The sequence below is a fragment of the Suhomyces tanzawaensis genome, assembly GCF_001661415.1.
Source record: "Suhomyces tanzawaensis NRRL Y-17324 unplaced genomic scaffold CANTAscaffold_5, whole genome shotgun sequence".
Classification (NCBI taxonomy): Eukaryota; Fungi; Ascomycota; class Pichiomycetes; order Serinales; family Debaryomycetaceae; genus Suhomyces; species Suhomyces tanzawaensis.
Window position 1 is genome coordinate 1,039,091 of NW_017963640.1, and position 26,757 is coordinate 1,065,847.

The following is a 26,757-nucleotide window of genomic DNA, read 5'->3' on the forward strand; positions in this document are numbered from 1 at the left end:
CTAGCAAAAACAAAACCCAAACTTCAGTGCTATTGCAGCCCTGTAATATGGATACTTGGTATTTCTGGTCCTTTGACCTTGCTCACTTTTGAAATTGGCCTTGTTGTTCCGAGGCGTTCAGTTGGTGAGGGCGAACAGCTGTTGGTGCGATCAGAACAGTGAGGATCTGAAATGGCTGGACTTTGAATGTAAATCCAAGGTGCAATTGAGCTGGCGTGCCTGGAAAGGTCCTGTGTGCTCTGGTATGGTAGTACGGAGGTGCTTCCACAGATAGTCAGTTATCTGTTGTATATGGACCGGGAAAAGAACAATTCTTACATGAGGAAAGACGTGCGGCCACCGAATTTTGTGTCACAAATCCGTTTTGGGCGCCAGTTTTGGCTAGCCTCAGAATTCAACCACAAGCCATAATTGCCAGCCAGGGCATGGTGTTGGCCAAAAGTGGTCGTCAGTGGCTCGTTGATGCTCACACATGACACCTGGCGGCTCAAAGTACCGTCAGAGCTGAAATTTGTTGAAAACGCTCAGGACCACTCTGGGCACGGTAACAAACAGGAATTGAGATTCTCCGAGAAGGCTGACAGAATAACGGTTCCAAAAGGGCTAAATTTGCAGCCATTAGTATGGGTGGGTAGGTAGGGATTAAGTAGTGGGATGGAAAAAATGGGTCACGTGACCTGAAGTTCTCGGGTGAGTCTCCAGAATCGGGGTAAATAATGTGCCAGGGCTTGGTACAGAGTATGCTGGAGCGGCATGGGTATCTTGTATTAACTTGACCTGTCTTAGCAATTGAATTTTGAGTGTACTAGTGGATTTATATAATATGCATGTTAGGCGTAAATTTCCTATAATGGTCAATATTCTCACAAAACATTAGAGAATCTATTCCACGGCCGATTCCAAGCACCAGAAATGAGCTGGTGATGGTTCAAAGGTGTTCATACTTCACTCTGAATATTTAAGTCCTTTATTTATACACAATTAATGGACAAATTATTGGACAATTCTACTAGCTTTGGGCTGACATGACCAAGATAGTACTCCTATAAGTAGCCATACTATTTACATTCGTAGAATCGAACCAGGCTTTGAAACTGTCCCCCGCACACGTAGACCTATTGGGGTAAACATCTATATACATGAAGTCAAACCATCAACTTATTCTCTTGTTGGAACTCTCTCTATCGGAATTTTATGCTTTTTAGAATTAGCATTCTTACCATAAGTTATGTCTCCGCCAACTCTGGCGTTATGCGAACTCCTCTTGGAAGCATCAACTCCCAATCTGTCCAAAATTTTGCCTGCCAAGTTGGGAATAATTGCACTTATCAAGATAGAACAAATTCTACTGCTCTCTGCAGCTAAGAAAACGTAATAGTTCTGGAGGATTTGATAAGCCTTATCATCGTTCAACTTTTTGGAGTACAACCAAGGTTCGGCAGTTTGGAAGAAGACATTTGCCAGCTCTATAACGGACCACCATTCTTGGATAGCCTTCATTTGATCAAATTGCGCCATTTTCTTGTCCATTGTCAAGTACAAGGAATCCAATTTATGTTTCAATTCGTGTCCCAACTTGATGATACTTTCAGCTGCTTCAGGATTAATGGCTTTCTTGGTGATAAGATCATCAATACCTTCGTACTGACCTTGTTCGTAAAACTCAACACTCTGCTCAATGTTGAACTTTGCTCCTCCACATCTAGTGACCAAGTTGGCATACTTCCCGATTAATGTATCCCTACTCAGACTGAAAGCAGCCTCACTGAAGTTGCAATCGGTTTCGATGTTGGAATATTCCGACAAAAAGAATCTCAATGCATCTTCGCCATAATAGTCTTGCGTGGCAATAGGATCAACAACATTTCCCAAACTTTTGCTCATTTTAAATCCTTCACTGAGCCAATGAGAATGAACTATAACCTGGGTAGGAAGCTGCACACCAGCGGCCATCAAGAATATTGGCCAATACACACAGTGGAATTTGATGATATCCTTACCCACAACATGGGTCGCGGGCCATATATTTGATGCTTGAGTCTCAAAGCTAGACTCAGTCTTGTTGAAAGTATTTGGGAAGCCAGCAGCGGTAAGATAGTTGAGTAAAGCATCAAGCCAGACATAAATCTTTTGGGACGGATCGTTGGGCACTTCAATGCTCCATTTCAATCTTGAGGATGGTCTTGAAATGGAAAGATCAGACAACTTCGTCAGCTTGAGTTCTGCCAATAACGTGTTGTACTTGGATTTGGGCACGACGAAGTCGGGGTTTTCTTCCATGTGTTGAATTAATTGGTCTTGGAACTGAGATAATTTGAAGAAATAGTTGTTTTCTTCTTGGAAGATGACCTCGGTTCTGCTTTCTTTTGCTATCATCTTTTTCACGCCATTTTCGGTGACTTCCATGATTTGGTTCTCTGGGTAGAAGGTTTCATCGCTGATAGAATACCATCCGCTATGGGAACCCTCGTAGATCAAGCCCTTGCTCTTCATCAAATCCCAGAAGTACCTCACGGTTTCCATGTGGTCACTATCGGTTGTCCTGATAAACCTATCGTAGCCAATATTCAACTTCAGGGCCAAAAACTTGAAGTTCTGGGACACTTCGTCCACCAATTGCTTGGGATCGACACCACGCTTTTCGGCAGCGGCCTGGATCTTCAATCCATGTTCGTCGGTACCTGTCAAGAGATACGACGATTTCTCGGGATTCAAACGCTCCCATCTTGCTCTGGTGTCACACAACAACATGGAGTAGGCGTGGCCCAAGTGGGGGCTTGCGTTGACGTAGAAGATGGGACTAGTCACATAGAATGGCTTGGTTGAGTATTTTCGTATAGCCCTCCACATCGTAGCTTTTTTGTGCTTTAATGTGTGGCTGAACAAGTACAGTTGATGGCTCGTACGACTTGTTGGGTTGACGTGACTGTAATGATCTGGTGTTGATGAAGCAGTCTGCTGATTCCACGACTGACTTTTGAGTCACCAAATTTTACGGTGGACTGCGACATAGTTGCAAGACCAAATGGAAGTAAAATTATCAGATTATATAATATGGCTTAATTGTGAGAGGAAACAATTGGCGACTGTAACAGAAAGTATTGGTATGCATCTGAATCTTAAATAGAAGTAACTACTCAGATATAATGAGATTTACATGGTGTTTGTACGGATACACGAAAGTGAAAATCAGATTATGTTATCAGGTCGCTGCTTATTAGCGTGATTCCAATTGTTTAGCGCAAGTTTGATCAAGACTCGTGGCAATTAATCTGATTTGCAAGGCGATGGAGAGATGATAGGTTCATTCTTGGAGGTTGAGGTGGAATAACTGATTATATCATAATACTTGGATCAACTAAGTAGCATGTTTTACATCTGGAACTTTTCTTTCAACTTTTCTGGCGTTCCTACAGAGCGAAACTCAATCTTTTTATTCGGCCAGATAATTAACTACTTTTGATGTAGTTCAGGAAATAGAAGAAAATGTTATATAATAATACTGGGGCCCTCAATCAAATATCATTGATTTCTTATCGTCTTGCTGCTTGGATACCCGAGATAATGCAAGCTGGTTGAGACTCATGTAAATGTTCCAAGAATAAAATCGACATTGTACGTATAAAAAGTTCTGAACGCTCAAAAAATTAACATGATGGATTATGAATTAGGAATTTCGAGTAGTTCTGCCTTACAATCATAAATAAATTAGTGTATTCTCTTATTCCATATATACATAGTACTCCAGATGCAGTTGTGCCAACTGTTAGCAGTTATGCTAAAATCGAATTAATGTTACTTCCTAACTGGTGTGTCAGTGATTCCAAGACCCCTAGGGACTTTTGGATGCTTCTTCCGTTGCCAGATTGAATTTGGGTCTTCTTCCTGAATTCTCTGATTGGTCTATCGTGTAACCAAGCTATTTGTTGCATCCCTTTAAACGGTCGTCTTTTCGACAAAGATAGCCATCAATGCAAAAACAGTGTAGAACATACCCAATGGGTATGCAATTAAAGGTCTGACGTTATGAAGCTTCAACACGGCAACAAAGAAGCCAGAAGCCGAGTAAGAGCACCACAATACGGCAAACCCACTCAAGAGGTACCCGAGGAAGTTGTCCAAGGAGATCACTACTCCTAGGACACTGATCAACACCAAGGGCAACAAACAATAGCCTATGACGGAGGCGGATCTCACAAAGTCCAATTGGACTTCGTGGCTCATGAATTTGAAGAGGAAATGTAAACTCACCACCCCAAAGAGCCCAACTCCGTAAATGTATCCAAACTGCACCTTTCCTGCCAATAACAACAAAGTACCGAATAGAAGAACAAACAAGATGGGGCCAGCCAAGTCGGAGTCCGCCATTATATCGGATGAGATGTTACGGTTCAACGGGTTCAACACTGCCCACGTCTTGGCCTTTATGTGCTGGAAGTTGATTCCCAACTCTTCGAGCAATGGAGGCTCGCCAGGGTATCCGGAAGTGCCAAACGCGGCAAGCAAACCAGAGCTCAACTCTCCACCACCCATGACTCCGCTGACATCTATGTGGGAGCCGAATCCGGTATCCATGGACCCCATATTGGGGTTGCTACTTATGCCTGATGCTGCTTGCTTTTGGTAGGAATCGCCATAGCTGGACTGATAGAACTGGATATTCTGTGGGTCATTGACCTGTTGCTGGTAGTATGCCATAGTGTACTGCAGTCTGCTCTATTCTGGTGTGTTTGAGGCGAGAGCTCGATCCAATTGTGTGATGAAGGGCCGTGAGGTGAAAATGATGCTAGAGTGTGTTGTGGTAGGTTTGGGTGATTTGAACTGAGTATATTGTCGTGCGCAGCTCAATACTTCCAAAGGTCGGTGGTTGCGAACTGTGAACAGAGTGACCTTTTGGAGGATGCTAGGGAGGGATTCAGGAATTAAAATTGGTTTTATGCCTGTAAAAAAGGTGGTGTTGTACATAGGTAGTGAGTGGGGTGTGTCTATACTTGTCAAAAGTAGTAAGGATGTGGTGCGGTATGGACTTGGCCCAGTGTGGTTTCCCCTGCAGCAACGCGTGGCGAATTCCACTGGAACTGGTTCAAATGAGAGCAGGTGATGCCGATAGGGTTTGAGGCCTGTGAGAGAATTTTAATGCTAGTATGTCTTTATTAATAGAATTTTGATACTCGATTTAAAGATGGTAATTCTAGCTGAATAGAATATTGGTGGTTTTTGTGTAAGAAAAGGATACTTGTGATTATAGTCGAAACACAACACCGTAGAACTCTTGTTGGGTCTATACGTGGGATAATACATTGGTATAGCTTGTTTTATCCTATACTGATGATAATTTTTTGTGTTTATTGAAAAATTAGTAAAATTTAAGAAATCGAGACTGTGAGTAGTCCTCAAAAGTGTTCTCATTTTTTAAAGAACTAAATGGCATGGGATATATTCCTCGAAGACCGCAAGTCATCTTATCAGAGGATTCACAGATGGATTAGCCAGTAATTCCAAATGTCACTGTACTTTACTGTGGAGTAATTCTTATTGTGAATTAATTCTCAAAGTTGCAATTAATACCCGACTATTGTTACATCACTCGGCGATTCCTTTAAAAGGTATATTGGCCAAGATATTCTCTTCACTAATACTCCATGCTCGACGAACAGGCCCCGAGCAGTTCTAATGAAGAGAATCCGACTAGTTCGATCGGGGGTCGTTTTCAAGTTTGGAATTGTCGAGTGACCAACATTTAGCCATAGTAATTATAAGCTTAGGCTTCACAAAACATGAAGCAAAGCTCCTGAAAAGAAGATCTGGTATCTAGGTGTTATTATACTTTTTACATATGTGAAAAATGTTCAAAAATTCTCACTAGATGAGACTCCAGCTCCCAAATAGCTAGCCAGTATAAGCCGAGTAGACTTTTAATCCTATTGGAATGGAAAAAATTACCTTCCTTACGATGGAAAAGTGAAAAATGATAATTCAAAATTCGTGTCTTGTCTACCACTGGATTGCCTAATTTTCAAAATCCTCAATTCAAAGTTACAGTGGCCGAGTGGTTAAGGCGACACCCTGCTATTAGCGGTTTAGGTGTTGGGTTTTACCTGCGCAGGTTCGAATCCTGTCTGTGACGATATTTTTTTGAACTCCGCACCAATTTTTGATCTAATCAACGATTTCTCCATCCACTCATGATTCATTAATTGAACCTATTCCTCTTCCCATCATCTAACAATTGTACGCTGTCATGTCGCAATCGTTGATAATATTTCGGAGCTCCGGCAAGATCGAGTATCAGTACAACACCAAGACTAATCCGTTCAACGAGTTCATATATACCTTAGTGAATGAAACCAGCATTGAGTTGGATGCCAACTTCTATACCGCCAGTTTGCACCAAAAGCGGTTCTACTGCTACAAGAGAGAGTCTGTGTACGCAGCGCTTTATTTCGATGCCGTCACCACTCTTGATGGTGACAAGGTCAAGAGCACATTACAGGGCATATTGAAGACTTACAACAAGCTCCACGAAGACGAAGACGAAGATGTGGATAAGTTAAAGAAGTTGGTGGAGTTGCAGTTCAATAAGCTCATGAAGATTAAACTGGCTGAGCCCACCAAGCCTAGATCTGCCACTCCAAGTGGCGCAAGCACTCCCATCCGTAAGCCAGGAACGCCGGTCCCCAAAACACCGTTATCCAACAAGAAAATGAGGAAGTGGGATGGTGACCAGATTTCGTCGGCCCTGGGAAATTCCAAGACCCTCGACTACTCCGCTGCCGACGATAGCAGCCACGCCGTGGGCGACACCAGCCAGTACTTGGCAGACGATTCAGCCTTTGTCAAGGAAAATGAGTTGGTGTTGGTCAACGAGTTGAACGACATCTTGGGCGAATCAGACGACGAAGAAGAGGAAGCTGAAACCTCTAGTAAAAAGGGCTTTTTGGGCAAATTGACATCATACTTTGGAAGCAACATAGATGTGAACGAGGTGTCGAAGAAGTTCCAGGACCAATTGGTGTCAAAAAATATTGCACCAAGCACTGCAAAGACCATCATAGAGAAGATTCAAAATAACTTCTCCTCCAAGAAGAATGTCACCATGCCAATGTACAAGCAAGCGTTGACGGACGAATTGACCAAGATCTTGACCCCTAATGTTTCCACAGACTTGCTCTACGACATAAAGCGGAATTCTGGCTCCTCAAATAGAGCATATGTCATTTCAGTGGTGGGTGTCAATGGGGTTGGTAAGTCTACTAATTTGGCCAAATTAGCATTTTGGTTCTTGCAGAATAACATGAGTGTGTTGATCTGTGCCTGTGACACCTTCAGATCTGGTGCTGTCGAGCAGTTAAAGGTGCATGTCAACAACTTGAAGAACTTGACGTCGTCGGATGCCTCGTCCAAGATCGATATCTTCGAGAAGGGGTACGGGAGTGGAGACCATGTGGTGGCCACCGCCAAGCTGGCGATCCAACATGCCACTGAACAGCAGTACGATATCGTGTTGATCGATACTGCTGGAAGAACGCACTCGAACGCCAAACTCATGGCTCCGTTGAAGAAGTTTGGTGATGCAGCTAACCCCGACAAGATTATAATGGTTGGTGAGGCATTGGTGGGAACCGACTCGGTGGAGCAAGCTATCAATTTCAACAATGCATTTGGAAACAGGAGAAGCTTGGACTTCTTCATCATCTCCAAGGTGGATACTGTGGGAGACTTGGTGGGGACCATGATCAACATGGTGATGGCAACCAAGGTTCCGATATTGTTTGTGGGTACGGGCCAGACTTACACAGACATCAAGAGGCTAAGTGTGAACCGGGTGGTGGAGATGTTGATGAGCTAGCTGGGTGGAATCTGTATAAATAGAGTGAATGTACGAGTAGCGAGGACGTTTGTAGGGGATGCTTTTACACAGACGAAGATGTCAGACACTGAGACTGGTAATGAAAATATTAGAGGTCAATACTGCAGTGTGATGACCCTATAAGCTAGGTACAAGTAAATGGAAGTAGTTATAGTCCGAATTTACTTTGGAAAGGAGTAACCGAGTACTTGACATTAAATTATCCATTCATCTGACTTAACAATCGAAGGAAGCTACATTGAACGATGCTACGCAATGCAAGCCATACGACCTTTGAAATCAACGCTATTTGGCTCAAACCAGTGATGCCATACCTGCTACTAACTGTAAGTACCACCAATATACACCGCTGTGGAAAATCCCGTAGCATCAGGCTATCCCATACCACGATCTTACACGCAACCTAAACTATACCACCGCGCACTGCCTCCCTACGCTCGCCCGCGGGCCCCACACTCCCGCCAAGTCCCCCCTGGCTCCCATGACGGCTCCCCGCGCACATGGCCATTTACTACCGCCAGGCACCACCTGTCCTGCAGCGATTGCGAAATACTTTCAATCACATCTTCTGGTCCTTATCAGCCAGTGCTGGATCCACCACACTGCACCACCACCCACCGCCATGAGATTCATCCGGAAATCCCGTGGGACGGGACTTCCGCCAGACCACCAGTTGTACGTCAAAATTAATGCCAACAGGGCTGCCGATTTGGTGCCTGGCGTGGGTCACAGCAAAGATGACACCGTTGCCGCCATGGGGCCATCATCGTCTCGCAAGGCAATCAACCCGTGCTTGGTAGCCCTGATCAACACTGCCAAGAAGAGGACTGCCCGCAAGCTCAACACCAACCAGCCCAGTTGGAACGCTGAGATCTCGCTTCCGTTGAACCACGGCGACTACTCCCAGACGTTGGTGTTGACGGTGTGGGACAAGCACAAGCGCTACAAGAACTACTTGGGTGAGCTTCGGGTGTGTTTGGGCGAGTTGTTCTACTCTGACGGCAAGTTCCACAGCACCACCGACTTGAAGTGGCACAAGCTCTACTCCAACAAGCAGCAGCACAGCTTCGTCACCGGCTCGCTATTGGCGTCGTTTGAGTTGGTGGTCAAGAAAATTAGGGCCAAGAAGTGGCGGAAGAGGGACAGGCTCAGACTAAAGGGCCCTGAAAAGCTCTGTACAAACGACAAGAACGAGCTGAAGCCCACGACGACCCCTGGCATCGTGGTGGTCCCGCCCAGCCGCAGTGGCACGGCTGTAGACATGGCTATGCTGGATGGCGTCTCCTTGGACCCCAATTCCGAAGAGAATCCTTCCAATGCCTCGTCAGATAGCATCGCATCCAAGGAATTGAGCTCCCAGCTCAATTCGATGGATATTGCCGATATCACAGCAGTCGCCGTGGAAGCCCCAGAGTCCACCAAGAAAGTCATTTTTGACAAGTGGCTTCGTTCTGTCATATACTCAAGCCCTGGTCCAGGCACAACTCCCGATGACCAGGGATTTTATTCCGATACCAACGAAGTTGCAGCTACCGCAGATGTCTCGGATATCGAATCTATTGTGACCTCCAAGAGCGAACTGGCGCCTTCAGAGCAGCCTGAACCTGCCAAAGCTTCTCCCGAGAACAGCAAGTGGTTGGGTGTTTCTTTGGACGTGGCAGACGCAAGCTCAATGTCAGATGCCTCCATGTTGTCGTCAGACGGTCCAACAGACTCCGCCGATACCTCGAAGCCAAAGCTGAGGAAGAAGTTGACATTGCTCAAGAAATTAAAAAGGCAGCAGTCGGGAAAGTTCGAACTCAGTAACAGAAAGGTGTTAGGAGTATTATTCATTGAAATTATTTCATGCTCCGACTTGCCTCCTATACGAAACCTCACGAGGACTTCTTTCGACATGGACCCTTTTGTGGTTGTGACTTTTGGACGGAAAACCTTCAGGACTAGCTGGAAACGCCATAATCTCAATCCCATCTTCAACGAGAGATTGGCTTTTGAAATATTATCCCACGAGGCCAATTTTAACATTCAATTCAATGTTCTCGACAAGGATCATCTTTCCTATCACGATAAAGTGGCAGATATCACCTTACCAATGAATGACTTACTTGACATGGTAGACGCTACCAGAGAGACTCCAGCTTCATTCATGCCATTGGGGGGCGAATCGGATACTGAAATGACCGAGGGACCAGATGAGAGTACAAATGGAAAGAGTTTGAATTTTGATCTCCCTGGGAAAGGGTTTGAGACTACGTCTGCACGAGTATCTGGTGCAATTCCAAGCGCAGCAAGTGACTCACAGAATTCAAGTATTCAGATTCTCGAGGGCGACAACATGGTTCAACATGTCAAGAAGAAGAAGTTTATGAACCGTAAAAAGATCACATATGCATATGCCGATACTTCCAAGTTCAAAACCATGAACTTAGCGTTGAAGCTAGAGAATGAAAAGTTACAAGGTAAATATAACCCACAGTTAAAGGTTAGGGTGCGTTTCGAAACTTATGAGGAATTGAGGCGCAAATTTTGGGGGCGTTTACTTGAGCAGTTCAGTCTCAATGATTCAGAATCGTACGATTATTTTGAGTTGATGTCTTTGTTGGATACACTTGGCTGTGTCAACAGTGATGAATTAGTAGCTTCGTTCTATGAATCGTACCAGAAGTCCCCCTGGGGAGGTGATTTGTTAACTCATGATCAAATTATTGACAGTTTGGAGTCACATATTGCGGAGGAAAATGCTATCAATCTGAGTTCTAAAATTTTCGAGATTGAAAGGTGCCCAATTTGTCTTCAAAAACGTTTCTCAAAGAAGCAAGATCTTGACATTGTAACTCACTTCGCAATCTGTGCATCCAAAGACTGGAGTATTGTCAATAAGCTCTTAGTTTCGTCATACGTTACTCCCCAAATTGCTACGAAAAAATGGATCAGTAAGTTTTTGATCAAGTTGACTTATGGTACCTACAAATTGGGTGGTAACTCTGCTAATATCTTAGTTCAGGATAGAACTACTGGTATCATCATGGAAGAAAAGATGGGCATTTATATTAGACTTGGAATTCGCTTATTGTACAATGGGTTGGACAAAGCAAAGTCAAGAAGAATCAGAACAATTTTGAAGAAGATGAGTTTGAAGCAAGGCATCAAATTTGATAGTCCAAGTTCGAGAAATGACATCGAGTCGTTTGTAAAGTTCCACAAATTGGACATGAGCGACTTCAAACAAGAGGATATCACCAAGTATGCGACTTTCAATGAGTTCTTCTACAGAGAATTGAAGCAAGGAGCTAGACCGCTAGAGGGTAAAAAAGAGTACTACTCTAAAATCATGACCTCTCCAGCTGATTCTCGTTGTGTAGCCTTCAGCAACATTGACGATGCCACTGAATTCTGGATCAAGGGTAAAAACTTTACCATTGCGAAGTTATTCAATGGTAATTTCAATAATCTCGAAAATACAGACCTATTCAAGCTGTCAACTTGCTCGTTGGGTATTTTCAGATTAGCACCTCAAGATTACCACAGGTTTCATTCTCCAATAGATGGAAAGATTGGGAAGATAAAATACATTGATGGTGAGTACTACACAGTAAATCCCATGGCTATTAGATCCGACTTGGATGTGTTTGGAGAGAACGTTCGGGCAATCATCCCAATTGAGACAGAAGAATTTGGTACTGTGATCATGATACCTGTGGGAGCGATGATGGTTGGTTCGATTGTGCTTACGAAGGAAGAAAATCAACACGTCAAAAAGGGCGAAGAGATGGGATATTTCAAGTTTGGAGGAAGCACCATCATCGTATTGGTGGAATCCAAGAATTTCCGGTTCGATTCTGATTTGCTCAACAATTCCTTGACTTCTGTGGAGACGCTTGTGAGAGTGGGACAGAGTGTAGGACACTCCAACGATATACCAGAAGTCACCAGAGATAAGATTGATTTCGACAAGCAATCCAACGACTTCAAGGTCAATTTGATTAGAGTGTTGACCGGAGGAGATCTAAGCGATAAGCACGAATTGAGCAACTGGGAAAGTTCCAATTTGAAGATCACTGGCGGCGACCTTGAGCAGATAGCGAATGAGGACGAGGAACTAGGGGAGTTCGATAGCTATGACGAGGAAGACGAAATTGACGAAGAAGAGGAGGAGGAGCAAGAAGCCAAACCTAACGGAATTTAACCATATAGTCCACATTTTGCAGACAGGGGCAGTCTCTGGGCAGTCATTCATCGAAATGGAGTACATCCAGCTTACCCATTTCACTATATACGTAGCGTAATACGCACTTTACATTACACATTGATTAGCATTCATACATTCTTGGGACAATTACACACACACCATCACCACCTGGACAGGAGCGATTCGTGAATGCGCTGGTTGCTGATGGGAACCAACACCTCACTCTCGGAGAGGCCCTGGGCCTCCTCCAAGAGCTTGACGTGCCACCCTAGGTAGTTTACGTTGTGCTTGAGATCATCAACGTCATCATACTTGGACTGTACATAGGCAGGGAATACCACAAACCGAGCGATTATGGGAGGAAGGGCTAGGCCCGTGAGTAGACCGATAGCAGTGGGGGTTTTGAGTAGAGCAGACATGGATTAGATAGCTGACTGTGTAGCACGTAGAGTGATAGAAGTTTACAAATGAGATTCCAGTGGCAATGGCAAGGGGCGTATAAATAAGAATGTGACGGTGGAGAAATCCGGGGTATAATGTGGGGTGACCGGAAAAAGCAGGGAGAAATCAGGGCTTGTTCCAGTTAGCTACGCCGATTTTGGCTGCACGGTTGCTAGTCAGAACACGATGGGAGATAGCCGAGGCACAGATGATAGTTTCAGTGACTAGTGTGGTAGTGATAGAGTTTTTGGCTGCGATGCCATCGGGTTTGGTAGAACACAAAGGCTTGGAATAGTAAACTGAGAGCAATGTAATAAGACAGATAGTAATGGTATAGTTCTTCGAGCGACCTGTTGGACACAGAGGACTGCTAACGAATTATTTACTGAATGAGGCGTTGTTGTATTGTTCTGGTGCTATTAGTTTGCTGAGAGTGTTTGGGTCCGAAAACGGATCAGAAACCCCCACATCAGTGTCAGAATTGGTAGTTTACGAACGAGCAGGGTAAGAAACCGGCAGTCTGGATAACTTAACTTTTAGCACACTAGCTCAGGCTTTTTCTTCACCAGCTAAATGCATTTCTCTGTTGCCTTCCATAATATTAGACTACTTCTCAGCCACCCATAAATTGTTACTAGAGATTTTATCTCAGCAAACACAAGTGGTGGTAGAACCACAGAATTAAAAGCCATCCCGAGGTGAGATTAATCCTGCCACACTCCCCTACAACGATCTAATCCTACTCTGTATATTACACTATCCCTATTGTCCCCCGTATAACTTTCTCCATTCGTCAATCTTCTTCTCGTCAATTCTCTTGAACAAGTATTGGGCCTTGCCGATGTTGTGGCCTCCTTCCAAGACCAACTCAAATTGGTTGGTAATGGACAAGTCTGGAGCATTCAAGATTTGCGAGATCTGTTGTCTGGTCTCTGGCATGAATGGACAGATGAGCGCACTGACCAAGTAAATCAAGTTCAAACCAACACCAACAACCGCGTCGGACTTCTCAGGAGTGTTGTCATACAAACTGTTGTCCAACTTGTTATCTTGCAAGAATTGGTTACCACGCGAACTGACAGCCATGGCGATTTCCAAACCCTTTCTCAAGCTGACAGCCTCCATAGTGTTGATGTAGGACTTCAACAATTCATTGACATCCTTTTCAAATTGAGCGTAGTTTGGAATGTGTTTGGTATCGTACTGTGGAATCACACCATTGTACTTGGCAATAGTAAACTTCACCAATCTGTTGACAAAGTTACCCAAGTTGGCCAACAATTCAGAGTTGTTCTTAGCAACGAACTCATCCCAAGAGAAATGGGAGTCAGACGATTCAGGTCTAATGGACGAAAGGTAGTATCTCCACACGGATGGAGACACACCAGTTTCCTTAGCGTTGTTACCGAACACACCAACACCTCTGGACTTAGAGAACTTACCACCTTCGTATTGTAAGTACTCAGTGGTGCTCAAGTGGTGCAACTTGGTGTAGTTGTCTTTGGTACCAATTTCAGAAGCTGGGAAAACAACAGTGTGGAATGGGACGTTGTCCTTACCCATGAATTGGTACAAGTCGACGTTTTCTGGGTTCTTCCACCACTTGAGCCAGTCATCCTTGGTAGCAACCTTAGAGCCACCTTCGTAGGCTTCCTTGAAGTAGTTGGCAGTGATGGAGATATAGCCAATGGTAGCATCAAACCACACATACAAAACCTTGTCTTCGTAACCCTTCAATGGTACTGGAGTTCCCCAAATCAAGTCTCTGGTGATACATCTTGGTTCCAAACCTTGCTTCAACCAAGAGTTGGTAATGGTCTTAGCGTTCTTGGACCATTCTCCCTTGGCAGATGCCTCCTCAAACCATTGCTTGACTTCACCTTCCAATTCGTTCAATTTGAGGTAGATATGGGTAGATTCTCTGACAACAGGACTGGCTTGGTCAACCTTACAACGAGGGTTGATCAATTCCAATGGGTCTAACAAGCTACCACACTTGTCACATTGGTCTCCTCTGGCATCATCGTAGCCACACTTTGGACATTCACCTTCCACGAATCTGTCAGCCAAGAAGGACTTGTGGGTTTCACAGTACAACTGCTCGGTGGTTCTTTCTTCTAAGTAGCCGTTGTTGTAGAGCTTGGTGAAGATATCTTGGGNGATTTCCGTCTGCAAGGCAGTGGTGGTTCTACCGAAGTGGTCGAAGCCAATGTCAAACCAGTCGTAGACCTCCTTGTGCAACTTGTGGTACTTGTCACACAATTGTTGAGGGGTGACCTTTTCTTCAAGAGCCTTGGTTTCAGTGGCAGTACCGTATTCGTCGGTACCACAGATGTACACAGCGTTGTAGTTTCTGTTCTTAGCGTATCTAGAGTAGATATCGGCAGACAACACAGATCCGATGATGTTACCCAAATGGGGGACGTTATTCACGTATGGCAACGCAGAGGTGATCAAGATGTTTCTTTCGTTTTCCTTTGGCAAGATGCTTTCGTCCTGGGATTTGACGAGGAAGTCCTTTCTGTAGTTCTGCTCACCTGTGTTGGTGGCCTTTTGTCTCTCGACCTTAGTGATGGAGTGGGCGTGCTTGATACCTGCTGCGACCTTGTCGGACTTGGAGAAGGCGGCAATCCACTCGAGCAATGGCGACGAGCCTGACTCGCTGGCAAGCGCTGGGTAGACGGATGAGAACACGGCGATTTGCTCGGCAGTAGGCTTGGAAGCGTCGAACGACGACTGGGCCACGATTTCTTCACCCAAGCGCTTGATGTCTGCTTGGGCGTTGGACTTGACGGCACGGTACAACGCAGACTCCTCAGTCTTCCAGGCAGCAGAGGCGGCGAAGTCGCCTGCCAAGTACCTGACAATGGCGTTTGGCTCCACGAGCTCGAATCCAGACTTCTTGTCTTTCAACCCCAACGCTTCGTCTGGGTTGAGCTCGACCTGGGTTTTGGTGAAGATGCTGGCAGCGATGGAAAGCTTCAAGTTGGCAGACAAGTCTGCGGCGGTAGAGCCTTTCGACCCGTAGATCTGGATGGTAGCCATGGTGGAGATGTGCTGGAAACGATTAGTGAAAGATGATTTTGGAGACGCTCACAAAAAAATGCTAATTTTCGCAGGTTGAGTCATCACAGGTGAAGCTGGGGTGGTGGCAGTAGAGCCATAGTTACGTTTGAGCAAGATGAATGAGAACCGCATCGAGGACTGGAACGGTAAGACAATTCCTTATCATGCAGTAGGGACTGTAGATCGTCGTTTGAAGCTGTAGATCAGCTGTGGAAACTGTTACATCAGCAGTGAAGTAATGAGAAACTGCGAAAGTAGAGAGAAACTAGTGAGAACCTGCTAAATACAAGAAGTAGTACCCTCCCAATCACATATGAGAACCCCCATCTACACGCGGATACGAACGGCTCCCTGGGCAGCGTCCAGAGCCATGGCCCACGATGCGTGGAACTCGTTAGTGTCCCGAAGAGTGGCGGACGCCACACCACCAGAATCGCCAGAAACGACAACCGGCAGCCAATTGCAAGGCACCACGTTCGCCGTCAAAGACAACATTGCTACCACGGCAGAAGCAACCACTGGTGGCTCCCGCACTCTAGAAAGCTACACCAGTCCTTTTGCTGCCACGGTGGTGCAGCTCCTCGAACAAGAGGGCCTGGCCATGGTGGGCAAGGCCAACCTCGACGAGTTTGGCATGGGCTCTTCCACCACTAACAGCTGGTTTGGCACCACCACCAACGCACGCTATGAGAACGACGTTCGAGTGGCGGGAGGCTCTTCTGGTGGGTCAGCGTCTGCAGTGGCTGCCAATTTGGCCACCTTCAGCTTGGGAACGGACACCGGTGGATCAGTGAGACTACCTGCCAGCTATTGCGGAGTAGTGGGGTTCAAGCCATCATACGGCCGTGTCTCGCGATGGGGAGTGATTCCGTACGCCCAGACATTGGACACGGTGGGAATATTGGCAAGGGACATCGACACCGTGCTGCGAGTGTTTGGGGTGCTAGATCGCCACGATCCCAAGGATCCCACGAGCATTACCACCGAAGTGCGTGGGAAAATTGCCAAAACAACCCCCAGCACCAGCTACACCTTTGGTGTGCCCAGCCAGCTTATCGTGCAAGAATTGTCCCCCGAAGTCATTGATCAGTGGACTTCTGTGTTGGAAAAATTGCAAGAGCAGGGCCATAAAATTCGCCAAGTTTCACTTCCCAGCATCAAGCAACTGCTTCCAGCATACTACACTCTAGCCACCGCAGAGGCAGCCTCGAATCTTTCTAGGTATGATGGTGTACGTTACGGCCATTCGGCAGAGAGTGCACCCTCGCCCACCGAGTTGATAACTGGCAATAGACACGATGCATTCGGTCCAGAAGTACAAAGAAGAATCCTCTTGGGCAACTACACCTTATCTTCAAGCTCAGGCGACCACTATTTGCGTGCAACAAAAATCCGCGAGCAGTTGGTGCACGAGTTTAATGAGATCTTCAACGTGCCTTCAGTGCTATTTGCAGACGCAAAGCCGGTTCAGACTGACAATTGTGACTTTTTGATATCACCTACGGCATTTGGGCCTCCTCCCACAGTGGAGGAGTATTTGAAGAAGAACGAGGAGAATTTCTTGAACACCTATATTAATGACTTGATGACAGTGCCTGCATCGTTGGCAGGAATTCCCGCCGTTTCTATACCTTTGAATGAGACGGGTATACAGATTATGGGACAATTTGGTGATGACGAATCGGTCCTTGCAGTTGCCAAGGATTTGATGGAGATGTTTGAGTAGGACCTGGACGCTGAGAGTTTTCAGTTAAGTATTTGCCAGGGGTAATGCATCCATACTGATTTGCAGACATCGGAATTCCTGAGGAGCATTATGTTAATGAGAACCATAATCTAGAATGAATTCCGAATTACTTTTGAGTCTCTACCCAAAAATGGGCAGTAGAACGTTAATTAGTTTATGCGCTCGCAAGCAGCATACTCTTAGGGCAAACTATTCCTATTAATTCTTCTCTGTATATTGTAAATAGACAAGTAACCACAAAAACTTAATACTGATATCCAGAATTAAGTAACTAAATATATTGTAGCATTACATCTGCCAGGGTTCCAATCAAGCACTGCTTTGTACTCAAGAGAAATTAAAAACTTGCGAGAACAGCAGTTGAAAAGATAAGCACTATTGTAATATCTAAGTTTGGAATGGATTTACCAAACCATATCAGGTGAATATGTTGAAGTTTCAGATTTCGTTTCCAAATGACATTTTGTATTAGTTCATTGTGCTACAACAGTGCGCAGTAATTTGCTTCCAGTGAAATACCTCGCCCCAGCAATTTCTCTGAACGGTAAGAATTACCCGCATTACGACAAACGGACTACATGTGCTGATCTAGCTTCTTTGGTCTGCATTGTTTGCTGCTCGCTGGCCACTATATACTATGAGGTTGAAAATCATAACGTCATTAAATGAAAAGAATTAAACGTGATAATGCAATAGGCAGAAAGGCAGGAACAGTTGATGTTCCTGCCCACATTTGTCCCGACATTACCTTCTTCGAGCAAGGTCAAGAACTCATAAAGATATGAAATAAGAAAGTCCATGAATAAATCGAGTCGAGTCCCGAAATGGCGAGATTAACTGAGAAGTACCAGCAGATCTCTCCCGTCCCGAGCTAGTCAAAAACTCTACTTTTGTGTGAAATCACTTCCTCCCGAGCAAGGTCAAAAACTCTTCTCTGGTTTTTTGCTGGTCCCTAAAGCACCCCAACATACAGCTGGTGGTGGTCGAGGATCCCGTCTTCTGGACCCCTCTGCTGACCATACACATGTGGGTGGCCTCAATGACCACAGCCACGCCTCGAGGCCTCAAGATTTCGCTGAGGGCCATGGCTATCTGTTTGGTGAGTCTCTCTTGGACCTGGAACCGTCTGGAGTACATTTCCGCCAACCTGGCGAGCTTGCTCAAACCCAACACCTTCTTGTTGGGAATGTAGGCGATATGGGCCTTGCCAAAGAACGGAACCAAGTGGTGCTCACACAACGAGTACACCTCGATGTCTCTGACAATCACCATTTCGTCGTGGTCCTCCTCGAACACGGCTCTCTTGATCACATCACGGATGTTGTCCTCGTATCCCTTGGTGAAGTACAACATGGCTCTGGCGTATCTTTCGGGGGTTTCCAAGAGCCCTTCACGGGAGGTGTCCTCTCCCAACTCCACCAAAATGGTCTTGACAGCTTCAGCAATGCGCTGCTCACGGGCCTTGGCCTCCTCGGGAGACTGCTCAATGCGGTCTCTTGCCCCCTGCGAGGGCCACGATAACCCATCGCTGTCTATGGGAGGGTTTAATGTGTATGGAGAAGCGACTCTCGTCAGCAAAGGCGAGTACGCGTTAGCCAAGCCGGAACTGCCGGTGAGTTTCGACTTCTTGATGGGCAAGATAGGCTTGGGAGAGAAGGTGCCATTGATGGCCTCGTCTTGGGAGCTCTTGACGGGGATGTCTTCAGCCATGGTGAAAGAATCTGAATTGATAAGCATTGTGGAGAGCACCAAATTTTTCAAGGTGAGAGGTCACCCCACGTGATGTCATTTAATAGTTATGCGGTACGAGTCATACAGAAAGCGCGATAGAAGAAGAATATAAATAGATTATTTAGGCGCCCGAAGCTCGCGCCGTGGAATATGAAGATTAGTATGTGTGGTTGTAGTCTGGGACGTTATTGATCCAGTTATTGGTCGTCGGCAAAAGGATTCAACACGCGCACCGTCAAGCATGGGAGCGCCATGCCGATTTCGGCTCGGATCAACACCGGAACCTGGTGCAATTCCTTGATCACTTGAATGTACGAATCGCCCTCGATTCTGGTGGTGAGGTTCAGCAAGTATGGCGCCAAGCCGTTGAAGGAGTCGCTGGAGGCGTCGTTCATGATGACCGATGACGAGTTAGTCCTGGTATTCTTGGGGAACGAGTTCTGGGTGGGCGACGAGGGCATGGACCTCGTGGAGTCCTTGCCATCACTGCCGTCCTCGTTACTGGAGGTAAATCCAGGAACAGTGACCTTGGGTGGGTCCAAGTTGAGTTTGGCCAACTTTTCCACGATTGAATCGGTGGTGAAGTTGTTCTTCTCCAAGATTGTCTTGTTTTGAATCTTGGCTGCTTGCAAGGCAGAAGTTCTGTACTTGTTCTTAATGGAGTTTCTGTAAGATAACGAGGATTGTTCATCTGGTGGAATGTAGGTGGCAGCATCAACTCCCTTTTCCCAGAACAACTCCAAGATACGTTCTCCCTTGTCGAACTCGGCTTTAACCAATGGAAGTTGATCTCCATGGACTCTCTTCTCAACACCAAATTCGGGGATGAAGACATCAAATGAAGATTCATAAACTTGAACAACTGTACCCATAACCAACAACTGACCAGCACTTTCACTCATTTCGTTGATAGTTTGAGATAACAATAAATGAATGGCCTGTTCTTGGGCATTGGCAGCACAGTCCTTCTTGAAATTACAGTAATCTGCAATAGCCTTCAAAGAATCAACGTCCTTTTCTTCTTCAACCTTATTCAACACAGCTTTCAATTGTCTATGCACGATAAGATCTGAGTATCTTCTTAATGGTGCAGAAAAGTGGGTATACAATGGTAAGTTGAAGTAATAATGACCAAAGCTCTCAGGATCTTGTTTTCCAGCAACATAGTACTTTCCCCTGGACATACACTTGTATAACAAGGTCTCAACACTCTGTCTTTTCACTGGGTCTTCAATCTTTAAAATAGAATTCTGTAAGGTAGAGGCGTTGGTAGTGTCAATCTTGAAACCCAAGTTTGTAGCCTTTCTGACGAAAGTCTCCATTTTCTGCAAAGTTGGTAAAGGATGACGACGCAAGAACGCTTGATCGCCCAATCCAGCATGAACTTTAGCAGCAATGGCATTATTGACCTTGTGTGAGATTTCAGCAATGACATCGAAAGCTAAACTGTCTTTGAATACATTTAAATTCAATCTAACCTTTTCGTCATCAAGCTGGTCTAACAATGTCAAGTTTGGAGCGATACCCAATTCACGGTTATCCAAACGTTGACGACGGAACTCCTTTGCAATCAAGCTGAAAGTCTTGATATAATCGGAGGTGGCAGAAGAGATACTTTCCACCGAAGTACCTTCCAAAATTGTGTCGAATGAATCATAGTTCACCAATTGCTTAGGAACAATTATGGATTCATGAATGTATAAGTCCTCAACTTCAAAATTGGTGGTATCGATTTCAAAGACCACAGAAACTGCCAAATTGCGTTCGTTTTCTTTGAACGAAAGTACATCATTAACCTGTTTAGGATACAAATGAGTGACCTTCTGAGGCAAGAAAACGGAGGTAAATCTCTTTTTAGCCTTTCTGTCCAAAGTAGAACCAGGTTGAATGAAATAGGAGATGTCCGCGACGTGGAATCCCAACTCAATCTTGGTATTCGACAATCTTTTCACGTGTAACGCGTGGTCAACAAACTCGTTGGTTTGGGTGAAGGCAATGATGTAATCATTCAAGAATTCAACCCTTTCCGAGTTCTTCAACTCCGGGTCTATTGAAGGAATGTCATAAGTGTTAGTCGAGGTGATATCGTCATCTGGATACTCGTCACACAAGAAGTTGTTGTCTCTTAAGATCGAATCAATTTCAGTAGAGGCATCTTCAATCTTACCCAATTTGCTGACCAAGGTACCAAATGGATGCAATGAGGTGATTGGCCATCTTTTGATTGAGGCAACAAACAATTGGTCAGCGTACCTTTCATGGTTTTCAACAAAGTCCTTGGGTGCTTGATCGGTTGGAATTGCAATCAAAGGGACCTTTTTGTCAGTTGGCTTGAACCAAACAATCTTTGGAGCCTTTGGAGTTTGAACAGACGACTCTCTGCCACTTTTTTTGTCCTTAGCAGCTTGGGCAGCCTGCGCTGGTCTTAACAAACCTAAGGTACCTGCAAACAATTGGCCTGGGATACGGTCAACCACGGCAACGACATGCCCAGCATATAATGGTTTGATGTCGTCGTTGATTTCTTCTTCCTCGACCAATAATAAGGATTGACCTTCGACTTCGACGTCATCGTTCTTCTTCATGGTAGGTCTTTGCTTCAACGAACCTCTTCTACCCAAGCCGGTACCAGATTCACCTTCTTGGTTATCGTCGTTAGTACCTGGTAAACCCAAGTTGTCGGTGGTGGGTGCAGAGGTGGCATCGTTATGGATATCGTCATTGAGGACGGAAGTGCTGGGAGATTTTGAGTTCAAGGTGTTGTCCTTTCTTCTCTTCTTTTCTTCTTTTTCTTTCTTAGATTCCCACACTTCATCGACGACCAATAACTCAACTGCAACCAAATCACCTTCCAATGCACGGTTACGGTCCTTCGAGCCACAAATAAAGATATCTGCGTCCAACAAGCCGTCCGTAGACACGTAAGCATCGGATCTATTTTTTTTGTTCACTCTCAAAGTTCCGGTCACCAAGCGGCCCTCGTTGATAAGTTCAGGCAAGGAGGATTGTGGTAAGTATGGAGCAAAAAGGGACTTACGCCCGTTGGAGTTGTTGTTGTTGCCTCCCGAGTTGTTGTTGGGGATGAAGTGGGACAACGAGGAGACAGAGCCACCTCCGTATGAGCTGTTGCGGTGCTTATGACCAGGAGTGAAGGAAGACTGGGGAGGTTCTAATGTAGAGGATTGTCTTTGGTGACTGCCACTTCCATTGCCCTGCTGAGATCTCCAGTTGGTGTTCATGTTGGCAGCGCCATTAGGATCGAAGTTTCTGGAGTTGGTTCTATAATGAGACGCGCGTCTCTGGTGGCCTCTTTCTGGGCTCTGGGTGATTGTGAAGTTTGGGGTGGGGGGCAACAAATTGTCGGGAGAGGCCGAGGCCGAAGGTCCGGAAGGAGGGAACTGGAACGATTGCTGACCATAGGCCAAGGACTTGGAGCGGTTATGCGAGTTGGGAGGAGGGCTGGCGGAGTCGCTGCTGTCGATCGCCTCTGGCGACCCGCCTGCTGGGAACTTGAACGAGCCAATGGTGTCGTTTTCGTTGGCATTGGTGGGGGTGGAAGGACTGAACGTGGTTCTATTGCTCTGTCTCTGGGACGCTGCGGCCTTGATGGCCTCGTTCAAGCCCAACGAGTGTCTTCTGGCGTGGCCAGGGCCGGATGCTGACCCTGTTCTTCTGTGGCCGCCAGCTGGAGCGGCGGACGAGGTGGACGACGACGAACGGGAATGCGAGCGGAAGCCGGATGGAGGGGCCAATTCGGGCGCCATTGGCTGGGGAGGATAGGTGAACTGGCGTGGCGGCTGTTGCTGTTGGGCAAACTGCTGCTGCTGCAAGATTTGCTTTTGCTGGGCCTGCACCTCCTCCAATTGGCGCTGGAGGTTGTACTGTTCGACCATCAAGGTGGTCAACTCACTGGGCGAGCGCCGATGGGCGATGTGGAGGTTCTTGGGCTTCTTAAGCGACCCCAGCGTGGACAAGCTGTCTTTGTCGGCCATGGCGGCTAAAGGGCAATTGAACAAGGAGGGTGGAGATGGGGACGACGGATGGGTGCAACCACGGAGACGAAGGTGTATGTAGACCAGATGTACCCTTGATTAATCCAATTGATGGTAGCACATAAAGGAGACCGTCAGGAAAAAGGGATGACTGGAAAAAGTGGCCTTGACTCCTCAAATGTTGCTCATAAAAAACTGGCGCGGGACGACCTCTATTAATAGAGGGGGGTAGTGAGAAGTGGCCAGCGAGGGGTGGTGGGAGAGGGTAGCGAGAGGTGGGAAGAGGTGGGAAGAGGACAGCGAGAGGGTAGTAAGAGGAGGTAGTACTGGTAGTGGTAGTAGGGATGTTCTAGTCGTGATAGCGGTGGTGGTGGTTCTAGTCCCGGTAGTGCACTACAGGTGGTGGTGCCTGTGAATTACGTAGTGGATACCGGTGTGCTCTCGCCACCCGTGCACTGGGCTACGTCTCGCCACGTCAACTGCGAGGCTCGCTGGAAATACCGGCTGGAAATACCGGCCCTACTAGGCGTCGCTGGGATTTGGCCCGGGAGCTGGACAATAGTGGGGCTCTCCCAGTGGGGTAGTGCTGGCGCAACCCCGATAGTGCCGGCCCTCTACCTGCCGGCCAATGGCGGCCCTAGCGGGTGGGGCTGGATGTGGCAGCTGGTGCCTGCGGCTGAGGGCGTTGGCTTACCGGGACAAACAGCGAGGGGCATGGTGGGGTTGCCAGGGGTAGATGGCGCGGGGGAGTCTCTGGGCGGGTGGCTGCGACACGCCACGACGGGGCAAGCGGTGCCGGGTGGTGCCATTGCGGTGGCAGTAGTATCGTTCGCTGATGTCGCCAGCTGGTAATCGTCGGGATCCAATTGCTACCCATGCACGGGGCGCTCAGCCTTCTGCACCTTGACGCAGCTCGCGCAAACTGTCAAAGGCGCAGGCCCTGGTGAGCATTGACTCTGTGCAGCAATGACTGTAGTCGGCATTGTTTTGAACTCTTGGATGAAGTGCTCCATTAACTAGCGAATACTGCTGGCGTTAGCTGTCGCTGACGCATGATACTGCCGCTAATCTCATAACCTATTATGTTCGAGCCTCTAAAAGGTTGCGTCAGGTCTTCCTGCTTAAATTAAACAGGGTATCATTTATTATTACTTATGGAATTAATCAGGAAGAGTAATTGCTAGATTAAACGGACTATAATCTAGAGTCAGTACTTCTGTACTAATTTGGAAGAGCATCGGTGTACCTTTTTGTTACATGTAATCATACAGGCTATCACCTTTAAGTATTGCATTCTTTTATAAATAGATTTATTAGGGTCATATCCCTTCCACTTTCCAGGCTCTCGATCAGTGGACTAAATGTGCATATCATCCAGTCTATCGCTATCGTGTCTTGATTCCCCAATAGATACTGTCAATTTTGAGTAAAATATTGCTCCAGGATTTTGTTATACACCAAAGGCTTTTTCTACGTTCAGAGCTTCTGGAAGCAGTGATGACTACTCAGAATCCATTCTGGTCTCCTTGAGCTCTCAACTAGTATATCCTTATTGCTCCCTTGCAACTACACTATCGTCACTGGAAATATTACTGCCTATATACATAACCCAATAATTGCACCCAGGCCGTAAAGGCCTCCCATAGAAATTATGTGAAGCTTGTTGCCTGAGTAAATTTAGTAAACACCAAAGGCACATCCCAGAACTTCTATAATGCCAACTTCCACCGTTGAAGTAATCCCTCGATTATACACTTAAATGAACTGTAGGTTATTTCATAAAACGAAGCTCCTAGCTCAATTCAATTGTGACAACCTCCGACTCTAACGTTTTCAAGTCCAAAACCACGATTTGACCAGTCTCGCAGAACCGCGGCACGCTCAACATCCGCACGCTGTGCTCTTGTCCACCTGCTTTGAACTGGTAGCGTTTCAGCCCATACAGCTTCTGGTTTCCGGCAAAGTAGACATGTGGCGTCTCGTCTTCCAACAAGAACGGATCAAAGTCATCGTATGGGTAGCAGTACAAGGTGTCGGGAGCAGTGGGAATGATGTCCTGCCATTTGATGGTAGATTCCATTGCCTGAATCAGAATGTTCTCTTCTTGGGTAGAAGCTGGCAAATATTTCAAGATGTCGGTGATGTTCTGGCCAGATGTTCCCAACACCCTGATGCCATCAAACTCGAACCAGTGGGGATTAGTCAAGTTTTGGAACCTATCTTCGTTCATGAAACGGTAGTTACCTCCAAACAACGACTTGTGCAACGGTTGTTGGGGAAGACAGATTTCTGCTGGGTCGGAGTCTCCTGGCATTATGGAGACTGGCATATGGGTGAGGATTACATGCAAAAACTGGTCGAGCTTGACCAATGATTCGGGGTTATATTTCAGGGTGTTTTTAGACCCATAATTATTGGTGGTGACGAAGTCTCGACGCTCCGACTCGCTGGTAGCCTCCTGTAATTGCTTGATAGAGTCACCCGCAACCACGAGCCTTGTGATGTCTTTCACTGCGTTGATGTCTTTTTCCAGGCCCAATTCCCCAGCCAAATACTGTTTGAGGAGCTCGAGCCTGAGATCATCTTCCACTCCTTCTGAAATGCTAAGGCCACTCACGATGGCAATTTTGCCGCTGGATTCCGCTGGCAATGGCCCAGTGGGACACGGATCAGGATAAACCACATCCATGATTTCAAACACCCCAGCCTGGATTTCCATTCCAAGCACAGCAACAATGCACCCCGTCACTAAGATGTTCTTTTTGAGGAACTCGTCGTTGTGGAGCACTGCTCTTCCCGACTCGTCCTCCAACATCACGCTGGTGATGGGCTTTCCTTCTTCTTCAGCATCCACGTACGTGGCTGGTGCCACAGGCAACACGTCGTCCACACCCTTCTCGACATCCTGGAGGATGTCTAGCTTGTTCTTGAGGTCGCAGAACACGGTTCCTATCACCCAGCACAACTGTCCACTCTGGATGTCCAAGATCTTGTCCTGCTTGAAGATGTTCTGACCATCAACTTTCTTGGTTCCATCTCCCCATTTGGCAGTGGCAGCCCTGAGTACTCTGTCTTTAAGGTGCTTGTAGCGGAACTGGTACATGGAGTAGAACTGGCGATCGTACTTCCTTTCGTTGGTCTTGAGGCGGAAATGCTGGTTTTTCAGGTAGCTGGATGTGTGGGGAATGGTGGCTCTGGTGGCCGTGGAGGTGGCGAGGTTTTGGTTGAGCCTCTCCATGGTGTTGGTGATTAGCTGGATTTGTGGTGGAAGCCTTTCTTTGCGTGAATGGAACTGTTGGCAGCTTATCGGTGGTGATGGTCTGGAGTTGAAAGTCGCGTCTACGCGTCCAATGGAATGTCGCAAGATGGGGGAACTCAGGGAGAAAGAACTTGAAAGAGGAGAAAGGGTATGTATGACTGGAGTCTATGTAGTAGAACAAGAGAAGAAGAGGTATTCTTATTAGTTTGTTCAGCTCTGAATGCTTTGGTCAGCTCTCTTATTATTGGTGATTCGTAGAATTACTAGTATTGAGGAACCAGGAATTAAAGACCTAGCTAAAAATTAACAGACTTGCTCGGACTACCTGAAAGTTCATACAGGTTCCCTAGTCACCTCCTTGTGCCCGTGGCAGTATAGAGACAAGACGACTTCTTTTGCATTCGGTACGATAATCACCGGTATCAAGTGATGTCGCGCGACATTTACTGTTCCGTTAACTTA

The 26,757-nt window shown here is 46.3% G+C and overlaps 10 protein-coding genes and 1 non-coding gene across 11 annotated transcripts; 4 read left to right on the forward strand and 7 right to left on the reverse strand.

Moving 5' to 3' along the window:
* Positions 1-1,158: 1,158 nt before the first annotated feature.
* MSM1 (methionine--tRNA ligase) lies at positions 1,159-2,850 on the reverse strand (the record flags this gene model as incomplete). The annotated part of the gene is made up of 1 exon (XM_020210216.1): positions 1,159-2,850. The coding sequence occupies one exon, from the start codon at positions 2,848-2,850 to the stop codon at positions 1,159-1,161; it is 1,692 nt and encodes a 563-aa protein (XP_020063836.1).
* Positions 2,851-3,936: 1,086 nt separating this feature from the next.
* On the reverse strand, positions 3,937-4,698 carry TIP1 (transporter; the record flags this gene model as incomplete). The annotated part of the gene is made up of 1 exon (XM_020206859.1): positions 3,937-4,698. One exon carries the CDS (start codon positions 4,696-4,698, stop codon positions 3,937-3,939), a length of 762 nt encoding a protein of 253 aa, XP_020063837.1.
* A 1,285-nt stretch (positions 4,699-5,983) lies between these two features.
* Positions 5,984-7,903, forward strand: SRP101 (Signal recognition particle receptor subunit alpha). The gene has a single exon (XM_020207850.1). It carries the CDS (start codon positions 6,242-6,244, stop codon positions 7,847-7,849), a length of 1,608 nt encoding a protein of 535 aa, XP_020063838.1. The 5' UTR covers positions 5,984-6,241; the 3' UTR covers positions 7,850-7,903.
* CANTADRAFT_t158 lies at positions 6,036-6,127 on the forward strand. The gene has a single exon. It is a non-coding gene; the product is annotated as a tRNA-Ser (tRNA).
* Positions 7,904-8,492: 589 nt separating the features above from the next.
* On the forward strand, positions 8,493-12,056 carry PSD2 (phosphatidylserine decarboxylase 2; the record flags this gene model as incomplete). The annotated part of the gene is made up of 3 exons (XM_020211762.1): positions 8,493-9,125; positions 9,216-10,068; positions 10,159-12,056. 3 exons carry the CDS (start codon positions 8,493-8,495, stop codon positions 12,054-12,056), a joined length of 3,384 nt encoding a protein of 1,127 aa, XP_020063839.1.
* Positions 12,057-12,138: 82 nt separating this feature from the next.
* CANTADRAFT_272611 (uncharacterized protein) lies at positions 12,139-12,870 on the reverse strand. The gene has a single exon (XM_020208051.1). It carries the CDS (start codon positions 12,476-12,478, stop codon positions 12,221-12,223), a length of 258 nt encoding a protein of 85 aa, XP_020063840.1. The 5' UTR covers positions 12,479-12,870; the 3' UTR covers positions 12,139-12,220.
* Positions 12,871-13,262: 392 nt separating this feature from the next.
* Positions 13,263-15,545, reverse strand: MES1 (methionine--tRNA ligase; the record flags this gene model as incomplete). Its single annotated transcript, XM_020211763.1, has 1 exon — positions 13,263-15,545. One exon carries the CDS (start codon positions 15,543-15,545, stop codon positions 13,263-13,265), a length of 2,283 nt encoding a protein of 760 aa, XP_020063841.1.
* A 391-nt stretch (positions 15,546-15,936) lies between these two features.
* On the forward strand, positions 15,937-17,292 carry CANTADRAFT_53608 (glutamyl-tRNA(Gln) amidotransferase subunit; the record flags this gene model as incomplete). The annotated part of the gene is made up of 1 exon (XM_020210237.1): positions 15,937-17,292. One exon carries the CDS (start codon positions 15,937-15,939, stop codon positions 17,290-17,292), a length of 1,356 nt encoding a protein of 451 aa, XP_020063842.1.
* Positions 17,293-18,213: 921 nt separating this feature from the next.
* Positions 18,214-19,023, reverse strand: CANTADRAFT_53549 (GTP cyclohydrolase I; the record flags this gene model as incomplete). The annotated part of the gene is made up of 1 exon (XM_020210229.1): positions 18,214-19,023. One exon carries the CDS (start codon positions 19,021-19,023, stop codon positions 18,214-18,216), a length of 810 nt encoding a protein of 269 aa, XP_020063843.1.
* Positions 19,024-19,145: 122 nt separating this feature from the next.
* SSD1 (mRNA-binding translational repressor) lies at positions 19,146-23,354 on the reverse strand. The gene has a single exon (XM_020208049.1). It carries the CDS (start codon positions 23,034-23,036, stop codon positions 19,242-19,244), a length of 3,795 nt encoding a protein of 1,264 aa, XP_020063844.1. The 5' UTR covers positions 23,037-23,354; the 3' UTR covers positions 19,146-19,241.
* A 1,474-nt stretch (positions 23,355-24,828) lies between these two features.
* Positions 24,829-26,274, reverse strand: HYS2 (DNA-directed DNA polymerase delta subunit; the record flags this gene model as incomplete). Its single annotated transcript, XM_020210201.1, has 1 exon — positions 24,829-26,274. The coding sequence occupies one exon, from the start codon at positions 26,272-26,274 to the stop codon at positions 24,829-24,831; it is 1,446 nt and encodes a 481-aa protein (XP_020063845.1).
* Between the last annotated feature and the right edge of the window lie 483 nt (positions 26,275-26,757).